Consider the following 26,936-nt stretch of genomic DNA (forward strand, 5'->3'; position numbering starts at 1 on the left):
TACAGCTTCTTCACATGTGCCAAAGAAAGCAAAGATCATCTCTGAGGCCGATGAGCTGGAGGACGGGGAAATACGGAGTGATGATGATGAAAGCGATGGAGATGATGTTGTGACAGAGAAAACAGCACCTGGACGTCGTGATGAAGACGATGATGAAGAGAAGACTCAAGCTTGTATTGACCGTCACATGGGCTCTCCTCCGAGCATCAACAGCAGAGCTGAAGAAAGGTCGATCGTATCTCAGACTCTTGGAGATGTTGGTGGTCAAACTGAGACGTTGAGCAGCTTCAGTATGGACGTCAGAAACAATCCTCATGAAAGGGAGGAGATAGAGACCCAAACCTGTCAAACATGTACCGTTGAGCATGAGGGTGTATCATGTGCTCATGCTAGCATCTGTGGAAGTGAAGCCCAGGGTAACATGCACAGGAACTTGAACAGAGCAAACGCCAACATTTATGCTAGCGACGGTCACATTTGTGCAGATGGTACAAGGGAAAAAACCCATGATAGCCTAGATACAGAAAATGCTGGTTTTGCTAGTCAACATCTTATTCCTCAAGATATCCAGTCTGAAACTGATAGTCATGCTGATATCAGCGATAGCATGGGTGGGGAGAATGCTAATATTTATTCTTGTGAAGGTCATGTTCCTGCAGTTGTGCACAGTAAAGATGTGAACATTGATAGTGTAGATGTACAGAGTGCCAATGTTTATGCTAGCAACAGTTGCACTCCTGAAGACACCCATGTTGATGAATCAAATCAGGCTAATGTAGAAAATGCTAATATTTGTGCTAGCGACAGTTGCATTGCTAGAGATAACCAGGTTGAATGTGCGTCTCAGATGAACATCAAAGATGCTAATGTTTATGCTAGTGACAGTTGCTCTCTTGAAGACACCCATGTTGATGAATCAAATCAGGCTAATGTAGAAAATGCTAATATTTGTGCTAGCGACAGTTGCATTGCTAGAGATAACCAGGTTGAATGTGCGTCTCAGATGAACATGGAAGATGCTAATGTTTATGCTAGTGACAGTTGCTCTCTTGAAGACACCCATGTTGATGAATCAAATCAGGCTAATGTAGAAAATGCTAATATTTGTGCTAGCGACAGTTGCATTGCTAGAGATATGCATGTTGAAGGTTTGAATCAGAGTAATGAAGATACTGTAAATGTAGAAAATGCTAATGTTTATGCTAGCGAGGGTCACGTTCTTGCAGATATTCCCAGCGAAGGTTCTGGTCAGGTTAATATTGGTGATAGTTATCAAACTGTCTGTGGGACTGAACACAGAGTCTGATAATCTACAGATTCTTGATATCGCTTTAGAAATAACATCAGATAATGACAATAACAATACTTGTTGCCACAGTGATAACATGGGCTGTTTATGTGACCCTGTGATAAGAGATGTGAGACGCTGGTGACATAACACTGTGTTCATGGATACAGACAAACTCTCCGGCACATTCTCACCTCCGCTGAACTCTTACATTTCTAATGTGTGTAGTAATGTGATTTATACCGTTTTACTACATCATTCCTCTTACTGACTCTTATTTTGTCAGTTTTTGGTCATCCATGCAGATGTACTGTTATATAAAATGTATTAAAGCATAAAGTGTCATTGCAGAATCACATCTGAGGTGATTTACAGGACAGCGAGGCTCATTTGTGTATTTATGTGATATGTCTCTCTTTAATAAACCGTTGTTCCTGCAGGTCTCGTATGGTGTTTGAGAGTGATGTCAGATGTGTGTTATGTCTCCATTGTGTTGTTGTGAGGTGTGTGTTTATTGCTGTTTGTATCTGTGTGTTCTCAGATAGCACATGTACGTCTGTAAGGTCCGAAAAACATATGATAAACGTCTTCGAGAAGGCAGTGCATACATTCTGAATCACAAACATCGTACATACATCTTTAAGATATGACATCAGACAAGAAACATCTCTGAGACGTATTGCCAGTGTTGGGTGTTACTAGTTACTAAGTAATTAGTTACTGTAATTTAATTACTTTTCCTTTTAAAAAGTAAAGTAAGGGATTACTCTAATTTTTTCTGTAATTTAAGTACAGTTGCTTTGGATGTAATTTAACTAAATACTGTGTACTATATACAATAGTGGAATTGACATTAAATTTCAAAGTCTAACTTTAAAATGTATGCATTAATGTATCTTTCCCACATTTGTATACTTTAGTCAGTTAATAAGAGTAATTTTATATATTTATTTGAATGAATTATGAGTCGTTTCACGTCTATCCTTGAATCACTTGACTAATCAAGGTTGATGTTGGATTTAGGAAGTAATTAAATACTTTTTGGAGAGAGTAATTTGTACAGTAATCTAATTACACTATTATGTCATTAGTAACTAGTAATGAATTACTTTTTCAGAGTAACTTGCCCAACACTGCGTATTGCAGGTGACCAAACAATACATTTGAAAAAATACGTCTTGCAGACATCAAATAGACGTCTCCCAGATGTACATTTCATTCAAACCCATTACGATGTGTTCAGTTTACTGTATCGATCTGCTACAGTACACAGCCAGAGCACACTGTGTGAGATGATCTATCCCATAATAGATACTTCACGTTTTTTAATAGGACAAATGAAATACAGTTCTAATTTTCTTAACACATTTTTTGTGTCTCACGCTGCCAAAAATGTGAAAGTGCCCCTTTTGCACAACACTAAATGAAATGTTTATTTTCAGGATGATATTTGTGTGTCGCTCGCTGAATCAAACATTAAGAGTGAGGGAGTTTTCTCAGCAATCTGGCAGGTTGTACAGTGCAGGAAGGTCCGAGTCACGTCTAGCGTGATTGTGGCTCTTTTATGGTGTTTTTCAGGTAAACAAAACAAGTGTTTTGAATAGGATTAAAAACCTCATCTCAACATCAACACGAGCACATCTATACAGCTGTTGACCTTTGACCTCTAGTCTTTTGTTTGTTCAGATTAGACGCTGGTCGGCTTTTTATTTGAACAATACATTGAGAGCAACGTTCTTTTTTACGGAAATCACTGATGATGTTGCTAAGCAACAAAACCCACGGCAAACAGTGATGCTTCGTCTTGAATCAACAGCCAATCGACCAATCAGCATCCAGGAAACTCTGTTTTACAATGAGTCACACACACAGTTTTGTGTCGAGTACACGTGAGGTGCTCAGTAAAGGCTCGGTGGAGGGCCGGCGGAGTTTGTTTGAGTAAATATTAAATAAACACTTTTCTGGACACAGACTGATGTTCATGAAGTTCTTCATCATCGACGCTTATGTAACGCTGTCTGCTGCATGCGCTCATTGCTTACATCCACTGTCTGCGTGACATGAGTGTGTGTGTGTGTGTGTGTGTGTGTGTGTTCTCCGTCACGCTCCTTTAAGTCCTTGAACCGTAATAATTCCCCATTGGCAGATCTGCTCACACACCCCTTTACATCATGCGTGTCTCTGCTGACTTTGCTCAAGATGGTTGTCATTTATATCACTCTTCTGAATGTTACTTTCATACATTGGAGGAGTCTTTTTACTTGTGTTCTCTGTAGATTGTGAATGTAATGTGATGTCTTATAGTTGTGATTGTGTAACTGGACGTGATGTCAGCTCTGTGTTTGACCACTAGGGGTCATCGTCTGGATGATGGACTACTGAGAGCAGAGAGATTTCAGGAGAGCAGTAATGATGCACATGAAACTACTGTTCAAATAAAACATCCCAGCTGCTTTAAGAGTGAATCACACCGGCTGTCAGTGTGTCTCTCTGTTTTATTATCCTGATCTGCATGTTTATGGTTATTTTTGGAGAGGTACATTTCATTCCTGTTAGATTACAGTGTCTCTGAAAAATGGGTACAAAATTCAAACATTCAGAACAGAGACACATTCTGGCTCGGTGTTAAAGGCAAAGCAAACCGAACCACATTTTAATGTGGTTGTAAATCTGCATGCGAGTCTTTCTTCGGTGGAACACAAAAGAAGATATTTTGAGAAATGTCTGGGTGGTTTTGTGTTCACGCAATGGAAGTTAATGGAGTTCAGTGTTGTTTGATTATCAAAATATCTTCGTTTGTGTTCTGAAGACGAAGGAAACAGGTTTGACATGACATGAGGATAGGTCATGACCTTTTATTTTTTATAAGTCTCATTGCTTTGTAGATAAACAAATATCTGTCACACACATTTCATTTCTTGACTTGACCGAAAAATAACTTCACTGTTATCTGTTTTATTTATGTGTCCAACTTTAGACGTCGAGCGACAGTTGTGTTGGCTTCCGTGTCCTATCTCAAGGAAACGTCTGCATGGCTTGTCATCCTCTGAAGGGTGCTTGTCTTCGTCTCCAGATGTGACTGTGTGTTTCTTTTCCTCTTGTCCCGCTGTCTCCGGGATCTCTGTTCGTTCAGAAGTGGCGTATTTTTAGCAGAATGTCCTGAAACCAAACAAGCTGCTTTCCAAATACATTCCAACATCTGTCAAGCATCAGCGCGTCTGTGCCGTGATCCATCACTGCATTCCTCAGCTGGATCTCCTTCACCTGGACCAAACCTCGGCGCAGATGATATATCACTCCAGAACGCTGTTTCATGCATTACTGCAGAGCCGAAGGTCTTAGACGAAAGATAAGATCAATGCTCATTAAACACACGTGTGGAACGGTTGGTGGAAGAAAAGAACCTGAAACCTCGAGACTGTAGGGCAGATTTGATTCTTTCAGGTTTCTGTGTGATTGATAGATTTTATTTGTCTGGAGGAAAAAGAAGCATTACGGTTCCCCAAAAGTATTTCATATCGGTTACATAAACAACCCTTCTTGGACATTCACTGGTGTTTCTCAAGAAGGTTTTTGTAGAAGAAAGAAACTGAGAGGTATGTCATTCATAAATAAATCTTTTTATTTGTTACATATAAAATTAGATCATAGATTATTTGCACACTTTATTCCAGTATGACAATGTTCAAATAAGCAACATTTTCGATAAATAATAATAACAAAACATTCATTCAACCGTAAAGTCATTTGTTTGGGAATCTTGTTTGATTGGAGTTTGATTTCGATAGCTGCCGAACATTGAAGAGTTCCTAAAAAACAACTCTTAAGCGGGCGTTGAACAGGTTCATAGTTGTCAAAACGATGCACGTGACATACAAGTCTACAGTTTGGGTCTGGTCTTCTGTTTGGACATCAAAACATACACTGGACATTTGAATATTAACAAACGCATTGTACAATTGGGTTTCTCTTTACAGGAAGCTCCGTAACGAAGCCATTAATGGTATTGCTCCAGTGTGGAGCGAGTCTTTCCGAACGCCGACGCGGCCTCAGCAAACAGTGCACTTCAAAGTCCGCGTAACGTAAGTCCGTAATTCCGTGGGAATCTGGATACAACAGGAGATGATTCTCGGTGGGCGGGCCCGCCATCTCCCACTCAGCCAGGCTGCGGTGACATCACGCCGGGGGGGCGTGGCGGGATTCCCCGCTCAGTCCCTGAACTTATGGATGTCGTTGAAGAGTCTGTAGAAGGGGTAGGAGGCGTCGTTGCCGTGGGAGCAGTTGTAGGTGCACTTGCAGGACTCGATCATCATGACGTTCTTGTTGAAGGTCTCGCCGTCGTCGCAGCGGAACTTCACACGGATGGTGCGGGTCTGCTGCGGGCTGCAGCAGCGGCCGTCCACGCAGGAGCCGCAGTACTTGGGCCGGTACTTCTTCAGGCTGGAGCATCCAGCGTAGGTGAACTTGACGGGCCGCGTGGACTTTTTGGTGCGGTTGCATTTCTTTCCTTTCTGTTGAATGAGCGAGAACACGAACGGTAAGTCTGATGCGTTTGTGGAGGTGTCAATGGTCTGTGAGGGGAGGCCGGGGAGGACTCTTACCTTGAGGCTGGTGTACGGCGACTGGCTGCACGGCCGGACCTCACAGATCCGGGTCTCCTTCATCAGCTTGCACTCGCTGTTGTCGTTGGTTATTCTGGTGGAGATGCCCGTGCCGCAGGTCTTGGAGCACCGGGACCACGGTGTGGTCTGAACGATGCACTTCTCAAACCTCCTCGATTCCGGCTCCGATCGGAACGCTGCGGACGAAGAGCGCGCCGTTTAAAACTCCACCCGAACACATCTGTGCAAAACATGTCCTTCAGGCAGATAGAGAGGGAGACTTACCGGGCAGAGGCCTGAGGAAAGAGATGAGCTCGTTTCTGTTGGTCAGGTCGTTCTCAGAATCGTCCACCGTCTGCTGGCCGCCAAACAGCTTGTCTGGAGATGCCCTTTGCTTTCCGTCGTCGCAGACCCATTCCTCGCAGCACTGCCCTGGCACTTTGACCAGCCTGGGGTTGGCACAGCCCAGCGTGGGCAGGGAGAGCTCCTGCGGGCACAGGGGAATGCATCCCACCGCCCCGTCGATGCACGTGCACTGGTGCTTACAGTTGGGCTGGAAACTCTCTCCGTTCTGATAGATCCTGCTGTTGTATTCACAAGGTCTGCCTTCTGATTTAGCTGTAGAGAAAACACAGAGCATAGTTTAGTTTGAATTCGAGCATCATTTTCCGCGCAGCAGGACTTTTCTCCCATTTCGTTTACTGTCTAATAACGGGTGATGAGAAACAGACCTCGGCAGATGCCTCTGGTGGCCCCGTGGCTGGCCCCAAAGTTGCACTCCAGCCCCTTGGTGTGGTCGCACGGCTCTGTCCTGCTGCAGTCTTCATTCAGCTGTCTCGCACACACTCTGCAGCAGCCGCAGCCGTCCGGCACCAGACTGACTCCGGGCGCGCATTTGGGCAGCTCTGGCGGGCACGAGCACACAGCTGGGCAGCTGGCGAGAACCTGAATGGAAAAGAACAGCAGTTAGTAACTCGAGTGTCACTAACAAAATATTCAACATGAGTGTTCAAGCATAACTGTTTAAGAATGTGTCAATAATAAATATTACATCTATAGCTGTGTGGTTAACGGCACTGCTTCACAAAATGTAGAGAGAGAGAATGTAAGCTTGGGTTCAGGAAAAAACTAGACAAACGCAGAGGTCTCCAGACGCGCTTTGAAGTATTTGGCATGCAAAAGTGACGCTCAAGGCAGCGAGACGCGACGCAAGGATACCAACCAACCATTACAACTTTTAAAAACTACCATATGATTAAAACGTCTATATAGAGATAAAATGAAGTCTGTATTCTTCCTCATCACAACAGTCTGAATATGAAGAATGAAAGTAACTTACCGCATTAAAGTGCGCAATAACGATGAAGAAAACAGCCCAAGTAAACATCTTCGCGTTCTTTCTACACTGTGTGTCAAAGGCACAATTCCTCGTTTTAAGTCCTCGTGGTACGCGTCACGGTGGCGTCGCGTTGGCGGTGTGTTTCTGCGCGTATGAAGGCGCTTCGCTCCGAATGCTGAGACGCGCTCCGCTCCTCCTTATATACCACCGCGGAGCGCTGACGTCACCGGCGCTGAACTGTTCCCAAAGTATGCGCGGAATGTTTCTTGGCGCGTTTTCCATCCGAGCTAAGCACCACCCTGTCTAACTTTCCTTTTTTCTCCTAAATGAATTTTCCCCTCGGAGTGAACACATTTTGTACCGTTTCCCCCTTAATATTTCGCTTTCCACCCTTTGATTTCTTCTGGATTTGCGTGACCATTTTAAATGTTTTGATGGCGTATAACGGAGAGTTGTCTTATGATAAGAAGTTCAAGAGGCTCATTACAAATGCCACCACATGAACCATAGCTGCAATTTACCATTAAAACCATCACAAAATGCCCTGTTTGGGTCTTATTCCAGCCGGATTTTATGTTGTTCTATTGGTTCCCATCCACTAGGTAACATTCCACCAACAGAACCCAACACATCAAAGTAGAATACATGATAGTTTCACATTATAACCATTAAATCCATTAGATTTTCTCTGGTATTTTTAGCTGAGGCACCAACACTGTCAACGGACTCTTTACTAGCCTGCTCTATTTTTGTTAACGTCATGTGAACGATTAGCTTTATTACTCGTCACACAAGTATGTCGTGGGTCCCGGGGGGTCCATTAATGGCGTTTCGCGCATTCATTCCGAGCGCATCACACATAGTCTAAAGTTGATACAGTGTGCGCGCATTCGCGCGGTTGGCAAACGCATCAGGAAGTGTATCCATCTACAGTCATCGTGACTTTTCTTCTTGTCCATTCCTGTTAGAGGTACAAAGGGTACATTTACATACATTTAAGTATGTAAATGTTAAGTTCAGCGAGTGTTCGGGGACGCTGTGGACTGACGCTTTACGCATTCTATTTTAGGCTGGCTTCGTCTCTCTCTCTCTTTACTCAACAGCTTTAAGTGACTCCAGATGTGAAGCCTGACTCCAGACGTAACAATATTACCATATTTGGTCTGGGCAGTAGCCTACATTATTAACATTTCTGCCGGAGTTATTCAACCACAAAACATTCCTGACAGTTTAAAGGGTGCTTAAATGCGCTCTCCATGGAGGAAATTCCAGCAGCTAATTTAATATTCATGCTGTCTGTCTATCACGTAATGAAAGAAAAAGGAACAGGCATCCGATTTTCCTTATAAGATGTTAAAAAAAGAAAGTGGACTGTTTTTTGTGAGGTTCAAATAAGTGGCAGTCCACAGAATTTCAGAGATTACGATAGGGGTGCTTGGACAGACGCAAAGCAAACCGACTGTGAGAGAAAGGGAATGTGCAACATCCTGAGAATATTGAAAAGTTATTTCTACCGTCTCAAACCGAACAGAGTCATGTGGAGACCGAGATGTCCTGAAGGTCGTTTGGCATCTGAAATGGGAGGACCTTTGGCGACCTGTCAACGCGCAGGTGCGTTTTAACTCGTGCGTCTTCATGGGCTGTTTGTCTGTGTTTGCTTAATACAAAACAAAACATGTCGCCATTATTAGTTTCTTATGAGTGAGGTTTGTGCTGTATGAAGACCTCGGTTGTGTACATTGTGTTTACATGATCTCGTGGCATTTTTACCAGATTGTGACCAGTGTTGGGTAAATTACTCTCAAAAAGTAATTAATTACTAGTTACTAATTACATATTCAAAAGTGTAATCAGATTACTGTACAAATTACTCTCTCCAAAAAGTATTTAGTTACTTATTACTAATTACTTTCTATATCCTATATCAACCTTGATTAGTTAAGTGATTCAAGGATAGGCATGTAAGGGCTCTTTTAATTCATTTAAATAAATAATATTAAACTACATAAAGTACTCTTATTAACTGACCAAATTATTACAAATGTGAGAATTATACATTAAAGCACAGATTTTAAAGTTAGACTCTGAATTTTGATGTCAATTCCACTATTACACACACATATATTACACAAAGTATTTAGTTTAATTACATCAAAAGTAACTGTAATTAAATTACAGAAAAAATAAGAGTAATCCCTTACTTTACTTTTTCAAGGGGAAAGTAATTAAATTACAGTAACTAATTACTTAGTAACTAGTTACACCCAACACTGATTGTGACACTTGATGGTGATGTGATGTGCTGAGCTGTGCCATTACAAGATGATCCGTTTGCACGAGACCTTCTCTTTTGATCATGTACATTTTAAAGCGTAAAGGGATATAGATAACCCTTATTAAAAATGCTGTCATCACTTATTCTCTCTCATGTGTTTGTAAATCTGCATGTGAGTGACGCTTTCTTCAGCTGAACACAAAAGAAGATATTCTGAGAAATGTCTCAGTAGTTTTGTGTTCATACAATAGAAGTCAATGAGGTTTAGTGTTGTTTGGTGTTCTTCATAACATCTTCTTTTGTGCTTTGCAGAAGAAAGTTAATGAATAATGAGTAAATGATGACGTTAATGCTCAGCTTGTGGTATTTTAGAACTCATCTTTACTTGGATTCACTGTACTGAATATCAGTAGTAGCCTGCGTTGAGTTGTAACAGCGATCTAATGAGGTCAACTGTAGTGTGTTCCCTGAAGAGAGTGACCGTTGGGTGCATACAGTGTGAACATGAGCTCATGGTTACGGTTGGCATCTGTTCCTGCACATGTCGATTGGAGACGTATGGTTCTCCGTGTCTCCTGACGAGAGGGGCGCGGGGTTTTAGGAAACAGTGCTGTCATTGTGTTCCAGTGGAGTCACCCCTCATTTTTCTATTCTGGAATTACACATCCAGGAACGGTTACAAGAGCGTCTTTCATTTGAGCTCATTTGTAATGGCAAACATAATATTTTCCATCAGCTTTCTCCAGCCCCTTGGAATCGCCTCACAACAGTGGGTTTGGCGGTGACTATCGATTGCGAACGCATGACTCAGTGGCTTAACCCCCCCGATCCGACCCCACTCTTGAAGGAGACTTGAGCTGCAGCCATATTTCGACATTATGTAAAAGTCCAGAGATGATGAACGGCTCAGGCTGTGTTTGCTTTACTGCAGGATGTGTCATACAGCCACAGATGACATTCGGCTGCTGCTGAAAGCATTTCGCTCACTTTCTTCCGGACCTCTCGTCTGAATCACCATACATCAGTTAAAAGATATTCTTACAAAAATAAAGCTAGATTTTTGTTGTTGTTGTTGTGGGAAACAAAAGTGCTGTTTACCTGTGCAGGTAACTCACCTGCATGTGTGATCCTGGTGGTTGCCGGGGTGTTGCTATGCAGTTGCTAAGATGTGGTTGTTGTAGCTAGTGCATTGTGATGTAGATGCTAAGGTGTTCTGAGGAGTTCTGTGTGGTTGCTAAGGCATTGCTATATGGTTGCTAGGGTCATCTGAAAGGTTGCTTCCTCTAGGAATGATTTGGGCCCGTCCAATCAATGCAAAGAACCTTTGATTGAGTTTGCAGTCTGGATCTGGTTTACGCAGTAAACACCAGGGAATGTTGTTCAGAAGAGATTCAGTTTTGTGTTTTAAAGTCGCAAACTCTGGTAAAACATCTGAAGTTCCGTTTCAGTGAATTTCGGTCTTAAATTGGTAGCAGAAGGGTTTGCACAAGTGTCCTTTACAAACATTTATACCACAGTACAATTATAGTTACCACAGTAAAATTGGGGATTAACGTTGTGTTAACAGAAAGTAAAATGGCCGACGTCCCACATTGATTTATTTGGATTTTAACACTATAACATCAGTATTTTGGATGAAACTATACGGCTACCATAGTAAATATGTTTAAGAGCTGGATTTTATTGGTAAGTAAAAAAAAGGAAATTATTGAATTCAATTTTTCGTCGAACTATTCCTTTATAATAATAAACTAAGTTGTTCTGTTGCTTAGCAACTGTAAACAGTCTTCATTTGGCATAATGAACAACATGACTCGATTAAAATAAAGTTCATCATTATAGCTAATAAATACGAACAAATGTTTTTTTTGCTGTTGTACTTATATAATGTGATCAGAGTGTTTTTGCAAAATGTGTTTTGTTGATGAAAACCAGATCTGAAACGTCTTTGAAGCTCTTCAGACTTCATTCATCTTTTATAGGGCTCATGTCTGTGAGGCAGGTGTGTGCTAGCAGCCGCTCTCCTCACCTAAACCCACATATTTCCTCTCCGAGGGGAAAGCCGGAGGAATGGAAAAACGGAGCTCAGGAGGGGTTGGGGGGGCGGAATGAGAGAATGGAATGTGGAGCTCCGGGAATGTTTAGACCAGTCTGGATAATTGAGTGGATCTGGAACGAGAAAAGACAAACTTTGTTCCTGGGGTGTGGAGGAATGTACTCAAGGATGTCTGGAGAATGATTTCCAGCCAGGCTCAACGGAAAGATGGAAAGACACAGGAATGTCCATAGAGAAGAGGAATTCCAGCTTTAAACACACACACACACACACACACACAGTATGACACCGGCCACGGAATTCCTTCTAAAAATGGACAAAATTCTTGAGCTGGGATTTCCTGCGTGCCTGACCCCAGCTGATAACATTTCACGTTATTACATTTATTTATTTCATTTACTGTCTATTTCGTGTTGTGAAGGTTTAGTTTCATCCGTGCAGGTGTCTCTCAGGTAATGAGATGTTGTTGAGGTGCTCGGTGGGGGTAACAGTGCGCGCAGGGGGAGGATCACGTGGGGCGGATATCTGCTCTTTGTTCCGGGAGGTGGAGGTCTGGAGGAGGGGCCGGGACAGAGCCAACAGAAATGTGTCGTCAGAAAAATGTCTCTTAGCATACATTAGCAAACGCTTGTGTGACTGTCCTTCAGTCAAGGGAATTCATGGTTTTGTAAAACATTAGTTTAAAGTTTAAAACCTCGTGGTGAAGTATTTCGCAATAGAGTGCTGACAGATGAAACGCGCCAGCTCCAGTGTTCATTTTGTGTATAGTTTTTTGTAATAGCCTGATGTAAAAACATATTTATACAAACATAGCCTAAATAAAAGTGTTTATATTTATTATGGTATACACAATTATTTGATATAGTTGTATTATATATATTTTTAGAAAATATTCTTTGTCGAAAAATTGTTAAGAGAAATTAAAGTGCGTAATCGGCTGGTCCGGAGAGCCAGTGACGTCACAGCCGCCCTTCTGTCGCCCGTTCAGAGCTCGAGCTGTCAGCGTGCGGACGCGCAACCAGGAAAAACAACAACAAACAAACAAAACAAAACAGCAAAACGCGCAGAGTTTTGGGACTGTGCGGCTGTGTGAGACCACCTCGACTCGTTCACGCTGGTGAATTGTGAGTTTAAAGCGAAGGAAAGGCGCGCGGAACGGAAACATGGCCGAGCTGATGGCCGGGTTCGGGAGCTTTACGCACGCCGTGGTTCGAGCGGTTCCTCGGTCTCTGGCCACGGAAGCCCTGAGGACGGATAATCTGGAGGTGGACCCGGTGAAAGCCCAGCAGGAACACGAGGAGTACGTGACGGTTCTGAAGCACCGGCTCGGGCTGGAGGTGATCGAGCTGCCCGCGGAGGAGACGCTACCGGACTGCGTGTTCGTGGAGGATGCTGCGGTTGTGTGCGGTGACACCGCGCTCATCACCAGACCAGGAGCCGAGAGCAGACGCGGGGAGGTACAGTGACCCAAACCCAAAACTTTGCTTTCCATGCACAAGAATGCTGCACTTGACATTATAAACACAAGTCCATGACTCTCTGTCATTCACTGAAACATACTATTACATTCACATGTCCCTTACGAACATTACCTCAGATTTACTGTGACCTCACCACTATAACCACAGTTCAACCTAACCGTGGAAATGGTAAACTCCCAATGGTTACTACTTTTTAATTTGTTACCTTTGAAGCCGAAATACAATCTGCAGAAGTAAAAAGCTAACGATGCTATAAACAGACAACACTTAAGTTCGCTCGATATCAACGTCACCACCACCAAGCCTCCGACAACTCTTTCAGACAACCCTTTCAAACTGTATTAAAAATGTGTTCCCTGGTAAGTATACTCTGTGATTGGAACCTTATCTAGGTTTTAAGACATTTGTGCCCATGTTGCATTATTTGTGAACTTTATATGCGCGATGACGTCCCCGCCAAAGGAAGTAGTCGCTTTTAGCAACTGGTTAGCAACCACCGTTTTTAAGACACAATAAGGCTTTAAAAAAACACAAGCGGGTTATAATTGCTGTGTTTTATGTCATAGAATAAAACGTGAAAGTATTTAGAGGTTTTGTTAGCTACAGATCTTATTTTAGGAGATTTACAAAAAACCCATAGACTTTGGGGCGATGGAACCGGAAGTCCTAAAATTCTAACTTGCTTCCGGGGTTTGAACACAAAAATACGTCATCTCTGAGGTACTCAATTGTGCATCATGTTGTTTCTCTTTGGAAAGTTGGAATTGATTCACAGTTTCTCACTGAGTATGTGAATATATTTTCATTCAAAAGAACTTAATGCACTGATGTAAAATCTCAATAATATATGAAATAGTTTTTTTCTGTAATAAGTTGTTTTCATGTTAATTTGGAGTCCAGATGTAGTATTATTTTGCACCTTAAAGGAGTATTTTACACAAAAAGGACAATCATATCTTGTTGTTTCAAACCAGTATTTCTGACCTTCTCGAGTAAAGTTTGACATGATTTTTGGGGAAGCACTCTTTTAGGTGTCTAACTATCAGACCGTGCGTGTTTTTATTTGTGCTGTTTTGTTTTTTTGCTGTTTTGTGTGTTGTTGAGCTGAGTTCCACTCCACATAATGCATATGAAAAACCCCATGATATGGTTACAGTTATTAGAGTGTGTTTATTAGAGACTTCTCGCCTGTGTTTAGTAAGTTTAGCGTGTATATCACTGTGTTCATGTGGTATATTTGTGGTCACTAGGGATGGGAGATATAGCCCTAAAACTCTATCACGATAATTCCTGGTATTTGTTGCGATAACGATAAAAATGACGATATATCCATAACGCCATCCACCGCTATTTTTTGCGTCAAGTGATAGTAGCTGCATGTAGTCTAGACCCTCAGAAAAACAAATATTATCAAAAAGTAAAACTTACCCCAAATCAAACAGCTCCTAAAATATACATACAGTATTTTTGTAAATATAAAATATAATAGTGAGATTCGACTTCAAAAGGTTGAAGTAAAGAAAAGTTAAATGAACTAAAGCTCAATAAACACATCATGTCATACCTAAAACTGTATATATTCTATTGTTGGGAGGAAACGATCGATCGCATCACGCTGTCAATCACTCTCTCTTGAACTGTGTGAACCTTCTCTTCTCACAGCAACATACACTGAATCTGTCTATGACTCGCGCTACAGAAAGAGAACAGAAAAATGCGGATAAAAGAAATCTAATGAAATATAACATCTAACGAATGTTTAAATAAATACTTTTAGCCAAACTAAATGTTGTGATGTAACATATTATGACTATCAACGAATACTTAACAAACAAATTAAATAAAACGAAAGTGAAACTAAACATGAACTCGGATGCATCTACAGTGCCAACCTAAACGAGATTTAGAGCTCGTCTTTTAGTGCAAATTCTTTCTCAGCTTCACGTCCGCCCTCCGCTATACCGCTATATGTTTTCGCTTCACATATGAGCTGTGAATGGGTCTCACAAAGAAATATGTCATCAACTAGAATTTATCGTTTATATCGCGGGAAGACTAATTCCTATTGTGTGGGGAATTTCTACCGGTATATCGCAAACGATATAATATCGCCCATCCCTAGTGGTCACAGAATCATTTAATTCAGCTCGAGGGCAGTTATTGTACCCTGACACGGCAGTCTGGCACACTACCAACATGTCTGTGGATGAAGTTATTTGGCAAATTAAAAATCTTTGAAATTCTTTTGACAGAGTTCGGTTCGGTTCTGACACTTCCTAAAGTGCAGTGATGTGAAATTGTGTGTTGGAGTTGTGTGTGTTTGTGTTATATAATGTACGGTTTTCTTTCTATACGTGATTGAGTCTGTTTGTCTTAAGCAGACATATCTGCTGTTCACCTCACATTTGACCAGTTTATGTGGTTTAGGTTAAAGGTTTTTGAGTGTTTTGTAGCAGTTTGTGACGCTGTCTCTCTTTTTGGGGTAAAACTGGAGTATCTGTGTTCATAAATGCTGTTTGCAAAATTCTCTTATAGGTTAAATTTATGAAGTGATTTGAACACTGAACTTTGACCTAAACAGTGACATAAATGAGACTCTGATTAATTTGACCTACACCTGTTGGACAGAAGGGTTAGACAGCACTGTAGAGTTTTACTACGGTAAACTGTAACTTGTGCAGTTCTTGTGCAACTAGCCCAGAAATCAGAGACTTGGAGAGGTCTTGGACCAGAAACCCATGCAACTGCATAGCAACGCCTTGACAACCACACACAGCATCCGTCCATCATGCCGACGCCAAATCTAGTTAGACAATTATTTTCTTATAGGAATAAAATAATCTTTTGAATTGAATTTGGAATATTGATCATATCTGATCACATCTGTGATTATTCACATCGCATGTTTTAGATGTGATCTGTGTGTTTAAACAAAGTCCGTTTACGGAAGCCGGGCCATGTTTGCAATACCTCTGGACAGTTATTTACATCATAGCAAGTCCACAGTCCTGTCTACTGGAATAGGGGAAGGCAGATATTTCTAAAATTGCTGGCAAAATTCACAATGAAACAACATATTTCCGATCAATAATTAAACCTGTTGCGAATTGTATCATAACTTCAGTTTGCTAAGCTTAAATTGCGCTAAAAATCACCTTTTTCGATGTCCTCATCTACTGCGCCTGCGCACAGGCTGGCAAACGCCTCACGAGAGCCCCGCCCAAGAGAATCGTCAGTCGTTACTGATTGACAATTGGCTCGTTTTACTGGAGCGTTACGCCATTCATTGTAACGGCAGTGCATGGCGCATCTTGTTCATATTAATACCTTTGGTTTAACTCTGAAGTGACAATGACCACGTTTACAGGGACAACAATAATCCGATATTAACACGATTAAGACAATACTCTGATTAAGAATGGACCATGTAAACAGAGCTTTGTGATTAGCTTAATCCGTCTAAACTCATAATCGTAGTAAACACAAATGGAATTAAGACGGGTGGAGTACTCCTATTTTAGTGGCGTTATGGAAGTGTGGTATAGACATGTACACGCCTAATCACAGTATTACCGGCGCGTAGGAACTTTTGCGGCACTTTGCGACAGGTTACACACACGCACGGCAGTAGACAGCCGTTTCGTTTAACGGCAAACAACATGACTTCAAGCAAGAAAGAACAATTTTGGTCCGAACGGGAAACAAGAAAGATGCAACAATTCTAGAAAATGAATGCAACACCAAAAACTGTATGTGGTACCATGGCGAAGCCGAACTGTTTGTTGAGGAGGGAACATTGAACAGCGGCGCTTAGGGATGTAATGACGTATGCCATTACTTGAACTATGTAGTGTAACATGTAAAACAGGAACATGAAAGGTATATTCTTAAAGCAACTCATGTAAACACCAGGGATGTAACAATATTATCGATATCGTGTTATCGCAATAGAAAAACTGTCTCAATATTATCGTGGTCACATGACTGAATGAAACGATAGGTCTTCCGGGCCTAACATAGCGAATGTTAGAAAAAATAATGGATGTTAGCTTTGACAAGTTCCATCTGATGCAGGTATTTTATTTTATAAAAGGGAGTTTTGGGTCATTTGACCCATCTCATACTATAACTCATACCTCTAAGCAACAGTGAGGATGAACAGTGACAAGATGGTGCTTATGGCACGTTTCCAAGCCATTTTGTAATAAATACAATACCGTGGACGTTACACCGAGGTATTATCGTACAGTGAGATTTTGATATTGTTACATCCCTAATAAACACCTTAATCGTAATATTAGCTTACTCCGAATAAGGCAAATCATTCGATTACTGACGTCCATGTAAATGTGGTCATTGAGGTATTGAAGTCAAATCTCTGTTGTATTTATAAAGCCAAAATACACAAGCTAAATTGCACCAATGGCGATGTGGAGTGAGAACCACGTCCAGCGTTGTCATCATTTACTCACCCTGTTGTCATTTTAAACCTGTATGACTTTCTTTCTTCGGCAGAACACAAAAGATATTTTGAAGAATGTTGTTAACTAGACCTTGTTCACTTGCATTGGCTTTGTGTCCATAGAATAGAAGTGAACGGGGGCCAGCACTGTTCGGTTACAAACCTTCTTCAAAATATCTTCTTTTGTGTTATTTGTTTAAACATATCTGCTAGTATGAAATACTCAGTGTAGGTCGACAGAGTTTCAGGACTTGATTCATCAGACAGATATTGTGTCTGTCAATGACAGTGGGATCGAGTTATGTAGGTCATGGCATCCCAGTGTGTCGTTTGAATGGAGTTTAGGACAAAATGAAGAGCACATTTTCATGATACAAAGAGTCCCTCGGTGCCTTTGGGGGAAAAGAGAGATGGCAATTTTCTGTGTGTGTGTGTGAGAGAGTGAGAGAGAGAGAGAGAGAGAGAGTGAGAGAGAGAGATAGATAGAGGTTGGTCTGGTCACCGCGTGACAGATCTCTCCTGCACAAATCAAATCAGAAGAGTGTGAATGTGAATACAGGACTTTAATCAAGATGTGGCCGGTTTGTCAGTATTAGACTGTGATGTCATCAGATATTACTATTTGACTCCACCCATATATTCTGTTTTTCTGAATAACAGTGAACAGTTTGATTTCCAGTGAGGCAGGGCGGGATGTTATTTTATTCACTGGGAATGAATTGGATTGTATAAAGTAGGTGTTGTGTACCAGAATAGAGTCTGATGGTTGATGGGCGACGGGTGACCTCAATGGAAAAAAAACGTGTTTTGGTGGAGCCAGTTTCTAAAAATACTTTTTTTATAAGACAGACATCCATAGGGGGAATTTTAATGTCATGTTGCTGTTTATTAGGAAAACTATCAGAATACTAAATCAGAATGTACTTGAAATAAATTTGACGATGGAGGTCGCAGGTCATCACCCGTTGGCTAAGGCTGTTATAGCCCCACTGGCACCGTTAATGCATGCTCAGAGCCCCCAGCATACCATTACAACATACAACACCATTTTATTATGTGGTCATTTGGCAGCCCATTTTGTATCCTTCTGTTTCAACCATAGCCAGTGGCTGCTTCTCTCAGCAACAGTGGCAAATTCTTTGTCTACTGTCCGTTGGGCCTGTCCTCTGATCCCCACTTCCTTAAGCAGTCTTGTAGTGGAATTGGAAACAAAGCCCCTGCAACCCCCTTCCACAGGGAACACTTTTGCTGTCCATCCCCGAAGTAGGCATACGGGAGATTCTTTCTTTCAAATGCTTCGTTAATGGCCTCTTCCCAAGGTACAGTCAACTCAACTATGATGACTGTCCTACTGGAGCTGGACCACAGAACCGGCCGCAGATTGGTCGCTGCGATTTCCAAGGGGAAAGTAAGGTGGTGTTTACATTAGCCCGTGGTCATACGAAAACAATCCTCGTTTGTACTATCGTTTCCACATGCGTTTCAGAAAAATCTGTGTTTACACTACACTACTGAAAACGCATGACCATTCAGACACGCTGGGCATGCGTGAACAAATGTAAACGGTTGTATGGGCATACAAAAGTTAGTTTTTGATGAGTTGGTTACTAGTCACAGACCGACCAGTACAAAATGAACACGATGGCGAGGGAAAGCAAGGACGTCTATGAGGTAATCCATGTTATTAGGCTTGTTTGATTTCATCCGGTGCCACGCAGACCGATCGACGGATGACATCGCAGTACTGAGTGAGCTATTTAAAAGCATACGGCTCTCGATTCTCTCTCGCGTTGCTGTAATGTCACCGTGTCGATCCGTGTACGCATCACAGCTTGGAGTTAAACAAGGCTGTTGTTTACACGGTCCTTGCGAGGCTGGTCGTTGTCGCCTTCAGGTAGCGTAATGGCTCATATGACCGGGGCTTAACGAATCAGGGAAGCAAACGCAATGATACAGATGACTCAATCAGTAAGCGAATGTGGGCAACCACGCATGTGTATTCTATTTTCGTCCATTTACACAGAAACGCAACCCAAAAGTTTTCAAACTAAAACGGGGTCTGCAGTGTTTCCAAAAGTCTCCGTGTTCGGGGGTTGAAAACTCCGGAGTAGTGTAAATGCCAGGCGTAGCCGTAGCAAGAGTGATGCGTTTGTAAAGGAAAACGCGGTAGTATACATGCTGCCTTAGTCTGTGGTTTAAATCAGCTCGCATTTTCAAATCCCTGGCTATACTCAGCAGACCTGAATCTGGGGACCACGTTTTCTGACCCTCCCGAATAAAGGGTTGCCTTTTTAGCGAGATAGCCTTGCCGTTTTGGGGGATGGCGTTTGCTGACACTCTCTTGGTCTCTACTGCTGCAGCCAAGCAATTTAGTACTTGATTGTGGCGCCACACATATCTCCCTTGTGTCAAGCTCTTCTTACAACCCACAAGAATATGTTTAAGGTTTGCTGGAGCTGCACATAGGTGGCAGGCTGGATCCTGTCCACACCAAACGTGCAGATTTGTTGGTGAAGGCAGCACATCATATGTAGCTCTACGATAAATCTTCCATTCTCCACAGCTCACTCCAAGTGATTTTGCGCCGTTCAATGCCTTCCCACCTCATCCAATGGCCTTGCTGGGCTTGAGAGACCGCTCTGGCGCATCTGCTAGCTTCCTCTTGATGACGAACCTCCTCCACCACCAGGTGATGCTGTTCCTTTGGTGTCGCTTTTCACCATGCGGGTGTGGTTGATCCTAAACCAAGTCCCCGGTGCACCGGTAGTAATCCAAACATGAGTTTGTGAAGAGTCTCAAGCTGAATCATGTGTAGTTTAGACAGCAAAATAAACAGGCTAATAAACTTTTCATTGGATAAGAAAAATACTTACCGTATCACTTGTTGTTGTCTTCAGATGTTGTTTATCCACAAATGTGTGTGTCACTTAAAAACAAGTGAAAATGAAACAGATGCCAACATGGACAGCTTGCGTGATGTGCCCTCATCTTCAAACGCTGCCTGTTTCTAATAGTGAAGATGAAAAGATTCCTGGAGATTCAGGACATTTCTTGTTGGTATTATAGTGGCTGGTGGATTGAATTCTTTTCATGATGAGCTGATGTGGAAGCTTTGGTTTAGTGAAGAAAGTTTTGTTGCGCGCAACAGGAATTTTGTGAACATATTTAGTATGTGAAAGTTTTTTATTGAAGAGAAAGTTGCTGGTAAGTGTTAGCTGTAATCTTGTTGGTCATCTCTTTATTCTGGAGAACTCAATGAGGCGTATGTTTCTGAAGAACTTTGGCAGTGTTTCATCATCCTGATGACGCCATAACATCAAATCAATTTACCGCTTTACATCCCGAAATAACACGGAACTCAAGACTGATGGGAAAAACACACCTGATTGAGACCTTTAAAGGTGTAATCTCTTTTATGAGTTATTTTATGAGTTTATAATACTGACAGGAGTTCCATTTCAAAGGAAAGATCTCAGTGTGTGTAAGATTAAGTTTCTCTTTCATAGCTCAGAAGATTCTCAGATGTTTCTTCTAAAATGTTTTATAAGAAAGAGAATCAAATGAGAGTGTGATTGTTGAAACACATGAAGAATATGAAGGTGTAGATAAATATGGATAGTCGAGGTTAAATAATCTGGATTTGAGTAAATTTGATGAGAAATGTTAGAGTTCATATTGGGATCTTCAATAATATTGACTTTTGATTGCAGACTTGACAAATCTGAGCTCAGTTTGACACATTGAGTGTGTTTACACGAACAAAATAAAGGGATATCTATCAAAAATCAGCTCATAAAAGAAACTTGTTTTTACGTGTTTGCATGCATAGTAAAAAACCGGCTATGCAGAAAACAGCGTTTACATGGAAGTTTGAGCCTTGCCGGGTTTCTCGCGTGCAGTGCCGTCACCATCGATAGTCTGTTTAGTAATAAAAAAAGCAGCGGGAAAACGGTCAGAAGCTGTAGTTTTATATCTCTTCTCATGTCCGCAGTACTTGCATATGCAACAATAGTTTTTTGTTTTGACGTTTCTACATCAACTGCATGATTCCAGAGTGGACTTTTATAAGTTATTTTACTATTGCTTCCCTCTGGGACTTTTACTATTGCGCTGTCAGACATGCGCACACAAACGAAACTGAGAGAAAACCGGTAAAGGCGTTTACATGCAGCGCGAAATCGGAGTAATGGGCAAAAAACGACCTCTGCCGAGCATGTTTTGTTTACGCCGTTTATGAGCTTTCCCCGCTAAAATAAACCGTTTTACGCATTTACATGACCTTACACATTATCAGCTTATTAAGCATAACCGGAGTAAGACTTCTCAAACGCTAATGACAGAGACGTTTGTGACATTTCTGACTCTTTCTCAGGAGAAATATCTGAGAAGTCTATTTGCTCTCCATTGAATCTCAATAATGTCTAGGAGAAATGCTTGAGATGTTTAAGAGAGCTGTTATTTGTCTTTCTTATGGCCTCAGAGCTTGTTTGGATGAGACTCAGATCAGATGTAGTGAGGAATACCGTTTCAGGTCCAAGCATCTATTAATTTCAAGCCGGGCTACAGCTTAAACAGCTGTTTATGAGCACTGTTTACTCAAATTGCATATTTAAGCGAAACATTACGTATTAACTCGAAGTATACACTACAGTCACCAGGCTCACTGAATCTCTGACATCAATATTTGAATAAATTACGAAATATAAATGGCTGGCTGGCCATGTGGGATTTCGTTATGAAAATAAAGGTTAGGATCGCGGTTAGTTTTAAAGCTCGCCATGAGCGTATATTAGCATTTTGTTGTTGTTTGCCTATAGCATCTTATTGAGCATTTGGACCCGGAAACAGTGTATGACCTTCCATATGTGGTGGTGTGTGACGTCAAGCGGATAGGATGCAGAGCGCTCATGAGAGAGAGAAAGTCAGAAGTGTCCCGCGCAAGTCTCTGAGAACTTCAGCGCTGGCGTTTAATTCAAACCACACAGTACGGCTCTTTGTTTTGACTAGACAGTGTTCAGACGCAGGACGGTTCTGCTGGAACTCATCCTGTTCGGAAGTGACCCGCTGTCAGTCTGCACCGCTGTCACGTCTGTGCGAAAAATTGAGCGTGTGATCCGGACGGCTCGCTTTGACATTCCTGACGGTTTGATTATTCCTGTGACATTCCTGATGTGCAGACCACACCCGGCCTGTGTGTGTGTGTGTGTGTGTTCATGTTTGTATATCCCGGTGGGGACCTAAACCTGAATGCACACCAACACATGGGGACTCGTGTCACCGTGGGGACCAAAATTGAGGTCCTCATGGGCAAAAAAGCTAATAAATTGTACAGAACAATATTTTTTAAAAATCTAAAAATGCAAAAAGTGTTCTATGATCTTTAGGTTTAGGGATAGGGTTAGGGATAGGGGATAGAATATACAGTTTGTACAGTATAAAAAACATTACGCCTATGGACTGTCCCCACGGAGATAGTAAACCAGACATGTGTGTGTGTGGTGGGGGGAGGGGGTCTATGAGGTGTGATTTAGACAGGTAGCTCAAACACATACAAAAAATATGCATGCCCTTTGACCTTTGACCTCTTGTCTTGTAATGTAGTGCAGGGACACAGTAAGACACCCACGTGTTTATTAGACCAGTACAACACATGAACTGCACCACCTCTCTTTCATACATATAACACATATTTCATAATGTCAGTGTGCGCACACACACACACACACACACACACAACATGCTTTGATAAGTCAAGGTTGGCTTCATCACGCATGTGTGAATATTCCACCTGTGACTGTGTGATTGTAAGAGCGTGTGTGTCTGTGTTAGTGTTCAGTCACATGCTAAGAAACTGCATAAGTGTGTGTGTGGGTTCTCTCTGATGTGTGTTCAATGGTGTGTGTCTGTGGTTTGTAAAAAGCTTCAAACTGTTTTTTTTTTGTATTTCATTTATGGTGTTTAGATTTGAAGTGTTTAATGCAGTAGATGACAGTAAAAGTGATGTTTACATCAATGTTTCCACTCATTTAACAAGATGAGGGATGATGTTTGATTGGGGCCTTTTCTAAAGAGAAAAATCAATCTAGATTTGAGTGATTGTGAGTGATTGTGTGTGCTTGTGTGTGTGTGTGTGTGTCTGTGTGCGTGCGTGCGAGCGCTTGTGTGTGTGTGCTTGCGTGTGTGTGTGCTTGCGTGTGTGTTTGCGTGTGTGCGCGTGTTTGCGTGTGTGCGTGCTGGTATGTGTGTGTGTGTGCGCTTGTGTGTGTGTGTTTACGCGTGTGTGTGCATGTGTGTGTGTGTGTGTGCGCTTTTGTGTGTGTGCACGGTTGTGCATCTCTAACATTCTCTGAGTTATGACTATAACACATGGTGTGTGCATGACATCACCGGCTCATCAGCGTCCATAAACAGAACACACATGTTCCCTCTGGCATGTGTGTGTGTGTCCTCAGATCATGAGGTGATGTCAGTGTTTCCCCTGTGACCTGTGTGCACTGGATGACATCACCCACCGCATGCACGATACCCTCTTAAAGGTGAAGTGTGTCATTTCTTAGAACTTTCTTATATTCCAGTTCAACATGCAATGACAACAAATAACTAAAATCAGTACATTTTGCAAATTTTTTGTTAGTATCTATAGTGAGGCAGATGTTTTGCACTTTACTTTTAAAGCAAATCCATCCGTGCGCCCCCCACTCTCCCGGCCCCCTTCACTGTAGCATTTCTAACTCGCGGAGGCCTGCTGTTTTCTCCATCAGCACCGTCTGGAGTTCTCAACGTTACCTCAAACACAAGCTACTTCAAGAATGATAATGACAGAAACATTCACGCTGGAAAAACACACATTTTGATGGCCGTACACACGTCTGCGTCTCGTCTTCTTTCTCTTTCAGCGTCTGGGATTTTCCGCTGTCGTTCTTTAATTGTTTTTCTCCGTTGGTTTGAACGCAGTTGAGCAACACAGCAGTTTGATGGCCGTGGGTTCTCCGTCCCAGCATGCACCTGTGTGATCATGCCCGAGGCGTGTCCCACGCTGCACCTCTGCATGCATACCGTTCATGTGAGGAAACGTCTGCGTCTGCGTCTGCGTCTGCACTCGATCTTGATATGAATGCAGAAATCTTTCACAGATGGACGGAGACGATTCCCAGAGGAGCGGAGGTTACATAACACTCGAATCCTGCTGATGTCTGAAAACTCTTGCTTTTGTTGTTATGTGCGAAGTGTGTAGAATATACAAAATATGCGCTATTTATTCTCTATTAAATAAAACGAAGAAACCATCATTAGGATCATATCAGTTGGCCGGTTTTTTATGACCCCTCTCGTAAGGTTTGAAACACAAAATTCCAGGTTACATTACATCCTTTCAAGTCAAACAACATCAAACATTTTCTCTGAAATCATACCAGGCATTATGAAAAGGGAAGAGTCCCGTTCTTCAACTCTCCACAATATCTAACACTACAGAAAGGTCACAGGCGGGTGTCGTCCCGCTCATGAATGCTGACTATGTCTCACACGGCAAAAACGTGCATCACATGTCATGACCCTTCAAAGCCCAGCAGTGACATCATGGATGACATCACCGGCAGCATCCTCTTCACCGCAACGTGCTGTTAGCCATGTAAGGTGCTGAAGGATGCGTTCCAACAACCTTTATGATGTTCTCTGGGTAGGCGAAGCATCTGAAGGATGTGCGATGGATGTGTTTATTGTAGCTCAGTTGGTAAAGCGCTATGTTAGCAACACAAAGGTCACGGGGTCGATTCTGAAGGAACACAAATACTGCGGTAAACTGTAAAGGTGAATTATAGTTGTTGACCTCGTCTCTGTAGAAGCGAGCGGGGTTGTAAAAGAGGCCCGTCTGACCGAGTGTCGTTTGGTTTATGATGTTGCCGCCATAAAACGTTCCGTCTTTAACTCGGCTTCTTTTTTAGCTGTCGTGTGAATGTCAGAATGCAAACAGGTGCTATTGACATACGTTCCTGCTTAGCACGCTTCGGGTTTATAAAGTCACACGTGTGCAGGCAACAGAAATATTGTAATCTGTTGTTATCTTCAGTTTTGTGAAGACGAGGGAATATCACGCTGGTTTGAAGGGACAGGGATGGTGACGGATGTTTTGTTTTGCTGTGAACGACGCTCCACAATATTTTAGGATGCAGATGCGGTTGTCGTGGTAACGGACAGCTGAAGTCAATCCCGTGTTTTTATGAATGAGTAATGATGCTGATTTACTATCATTCGTCCGTCTGTTGTCTGCTAGACACCGACACGCAACACACAGGATTCATTTGTGGTCGCTGTGATCTAAAGCTGGCCGTGTTTGTTTTGCGTTTCGATTACATCACGTCATGTTTTTGTTCGTTTCATAATGCAGTAGTGTCATATTTATGATGTCAGTCTTTTCCATTGCATCTAATCAGAAAAGTAAACCCCCCCCGATCTGTTTAAAGCGGACGAGTGTTTATATTTTCATCATCGTCTGGCTTTAGTCACATCAACTCTCATTCATGAAACACGAGCGGAATGAACGTCGTCTGTGTAAATGTTATATGCATCTGTCCGGCTTGCAGGTTTGTTATAGTTTTGCATTTTGAACACAAACATGGAAGGAGATTTTTTCAAACTGAAATCTGATTGGTTGGTATGATGTGATTTGTGTGAGTCAGCATCCACAAATTTATATCAGTGCTTTGTCGGGAAAGTTGTGTTTACAGATTCCCAGACTACCACAATGTGTTCTTCTCAGAAACAACTCCACAACTGACAGATTTGGACCATGGCCGTGAAAAGAGATTTATGAGTTGAGTTTTACACACTTCTGTAGCTCAGAATATCCTGGACGAAACCTCCTCTTTGTCTTCACAGGTGTTCTATGTTATTGTTTGCAGGAATCATTTGTTAATGCGGTTTCATTATTTCCATATCGATCCAGTAATGAACATCTATTGAATGCCTGTGATTGGTCACTTGATGTGTCAGTCACACTGCTCTGGTCCTGTAGAACCAGGTTTACTGTTGTTAAGAATATTGTTCATAAAAGAACTGTGTGTGTTGGCCTGAATTGTGATAGTGTTTGTGTAGTTTTATGACAGTGTTGTTGGATACGGGTGGGGTGTGTTTCTGTGACCCTGCACTGGAGTAAGGGTCACTGCTCTCCTCATTGGGTTATAAACTGTGTGTGTGTTTATTTTATCAACATCCAATGTTGATCGAACTGATGTGTGTGTGTGCTTGACCCAAATGAAAGCAACAAATACTGAGCACAATGAATGCTTCTTACTTTACAAGCGAGAAGTGTTGTTCTTTCTTTTAGAGACACATAGAGGGAGAGAGACAGAGATGGAGAGACTGGCAGGAGGAGAACCATTGAGATAGAGACAGACGTAGGAAGACAGACAGTCAGAAGCGGCGAGACAGACAGA

The 26,936-nt window shown here is 42.0% G+C and overlaps 3 protein-coding genes across 3 annotated transcripts in view; 2 read left to right on the forward strand and 1 right to left on the reverse strand.

Annotated features, from left to right (window-relative positions):
- Positions 1-4,815, forward strand: part of znhit6 (zinc finger HIT-type containing 6) — a 25,274-nt gene extending 20,459 nt beyond the window's left edge. The window contains exon 10 of the mRNA XM_057319340.1: positions 3,642-4,815. Within this exon, the coding sequence (XP_057175323.1) occupies positions 3,642-3,670 (29 nt within the window). The 3' untranslated portion in view covers positions 3,671-4,815. The remainder of the gene's footprint in view (positions 1-3,641) is intronic.
- A 74-nt stretch (positions 4,816-4,889) lies between these two features.
- ccn1 (cellular communication network factor 1) lies at positions 4,890-7,420 on the reverse strand. Its single transcript, XM_057319338.1, has 5 exons — positions 7,229-7,420; positions 6,621-6,834; positions 6,175-6,507; positions 5,890-6,086; positions 4,890-5,799 (listed from the first exon to the last, which is right to left on the reverse strand). The coding sequence occupies exons 1-5, from the start codon at positions 7,274-7,276 to the stop codon at positions 5,497-5,499; spliced, it is 1,095 nt and encodes a 364-aa protein (XP_057175321.1). The 5' UTR covers positions 7,277-7,420; the 3' UTR covers positions 4,890-5,496.
- Positions 7,421-12,457: 5,037 nt separating this feature from the next.
- The window catches only part of ddah1 (dimethylarginine dimethylaminohydrolase 1), a 37,879-nt gene continuing 23,400 nt past the window's right edge, over positions 12,458-26,936 (forward strand). Inside the window, exon 1 of the mRNA XM_057319339.1 lies at positions 12,458-13,016. Within this exon, the coding sequence (XP_057175322.1) occupies positions 12,723-13,016 (294 nt within the window). The 5' untranslated portion in view covers positions 12,458-12,722. The remainder of the gene's footprint in view (positions 13,017-26,936) is intronic.

Source organism: Triplophysa rosa, linkage group LG21 (assembly GCF_024868665.1).
Source record: "Triplophysa rosa linkage group LG21, Trosa_1v2, whole genome shotgun sequence".
In the NCBI taxonomy this organism is placed as follows: Eukaryota; Metazoa; Chordata; class Actinopteri; order Cypriniformes; family Nemacheilidae; genus Triplophysa; species Triplophysa rosa.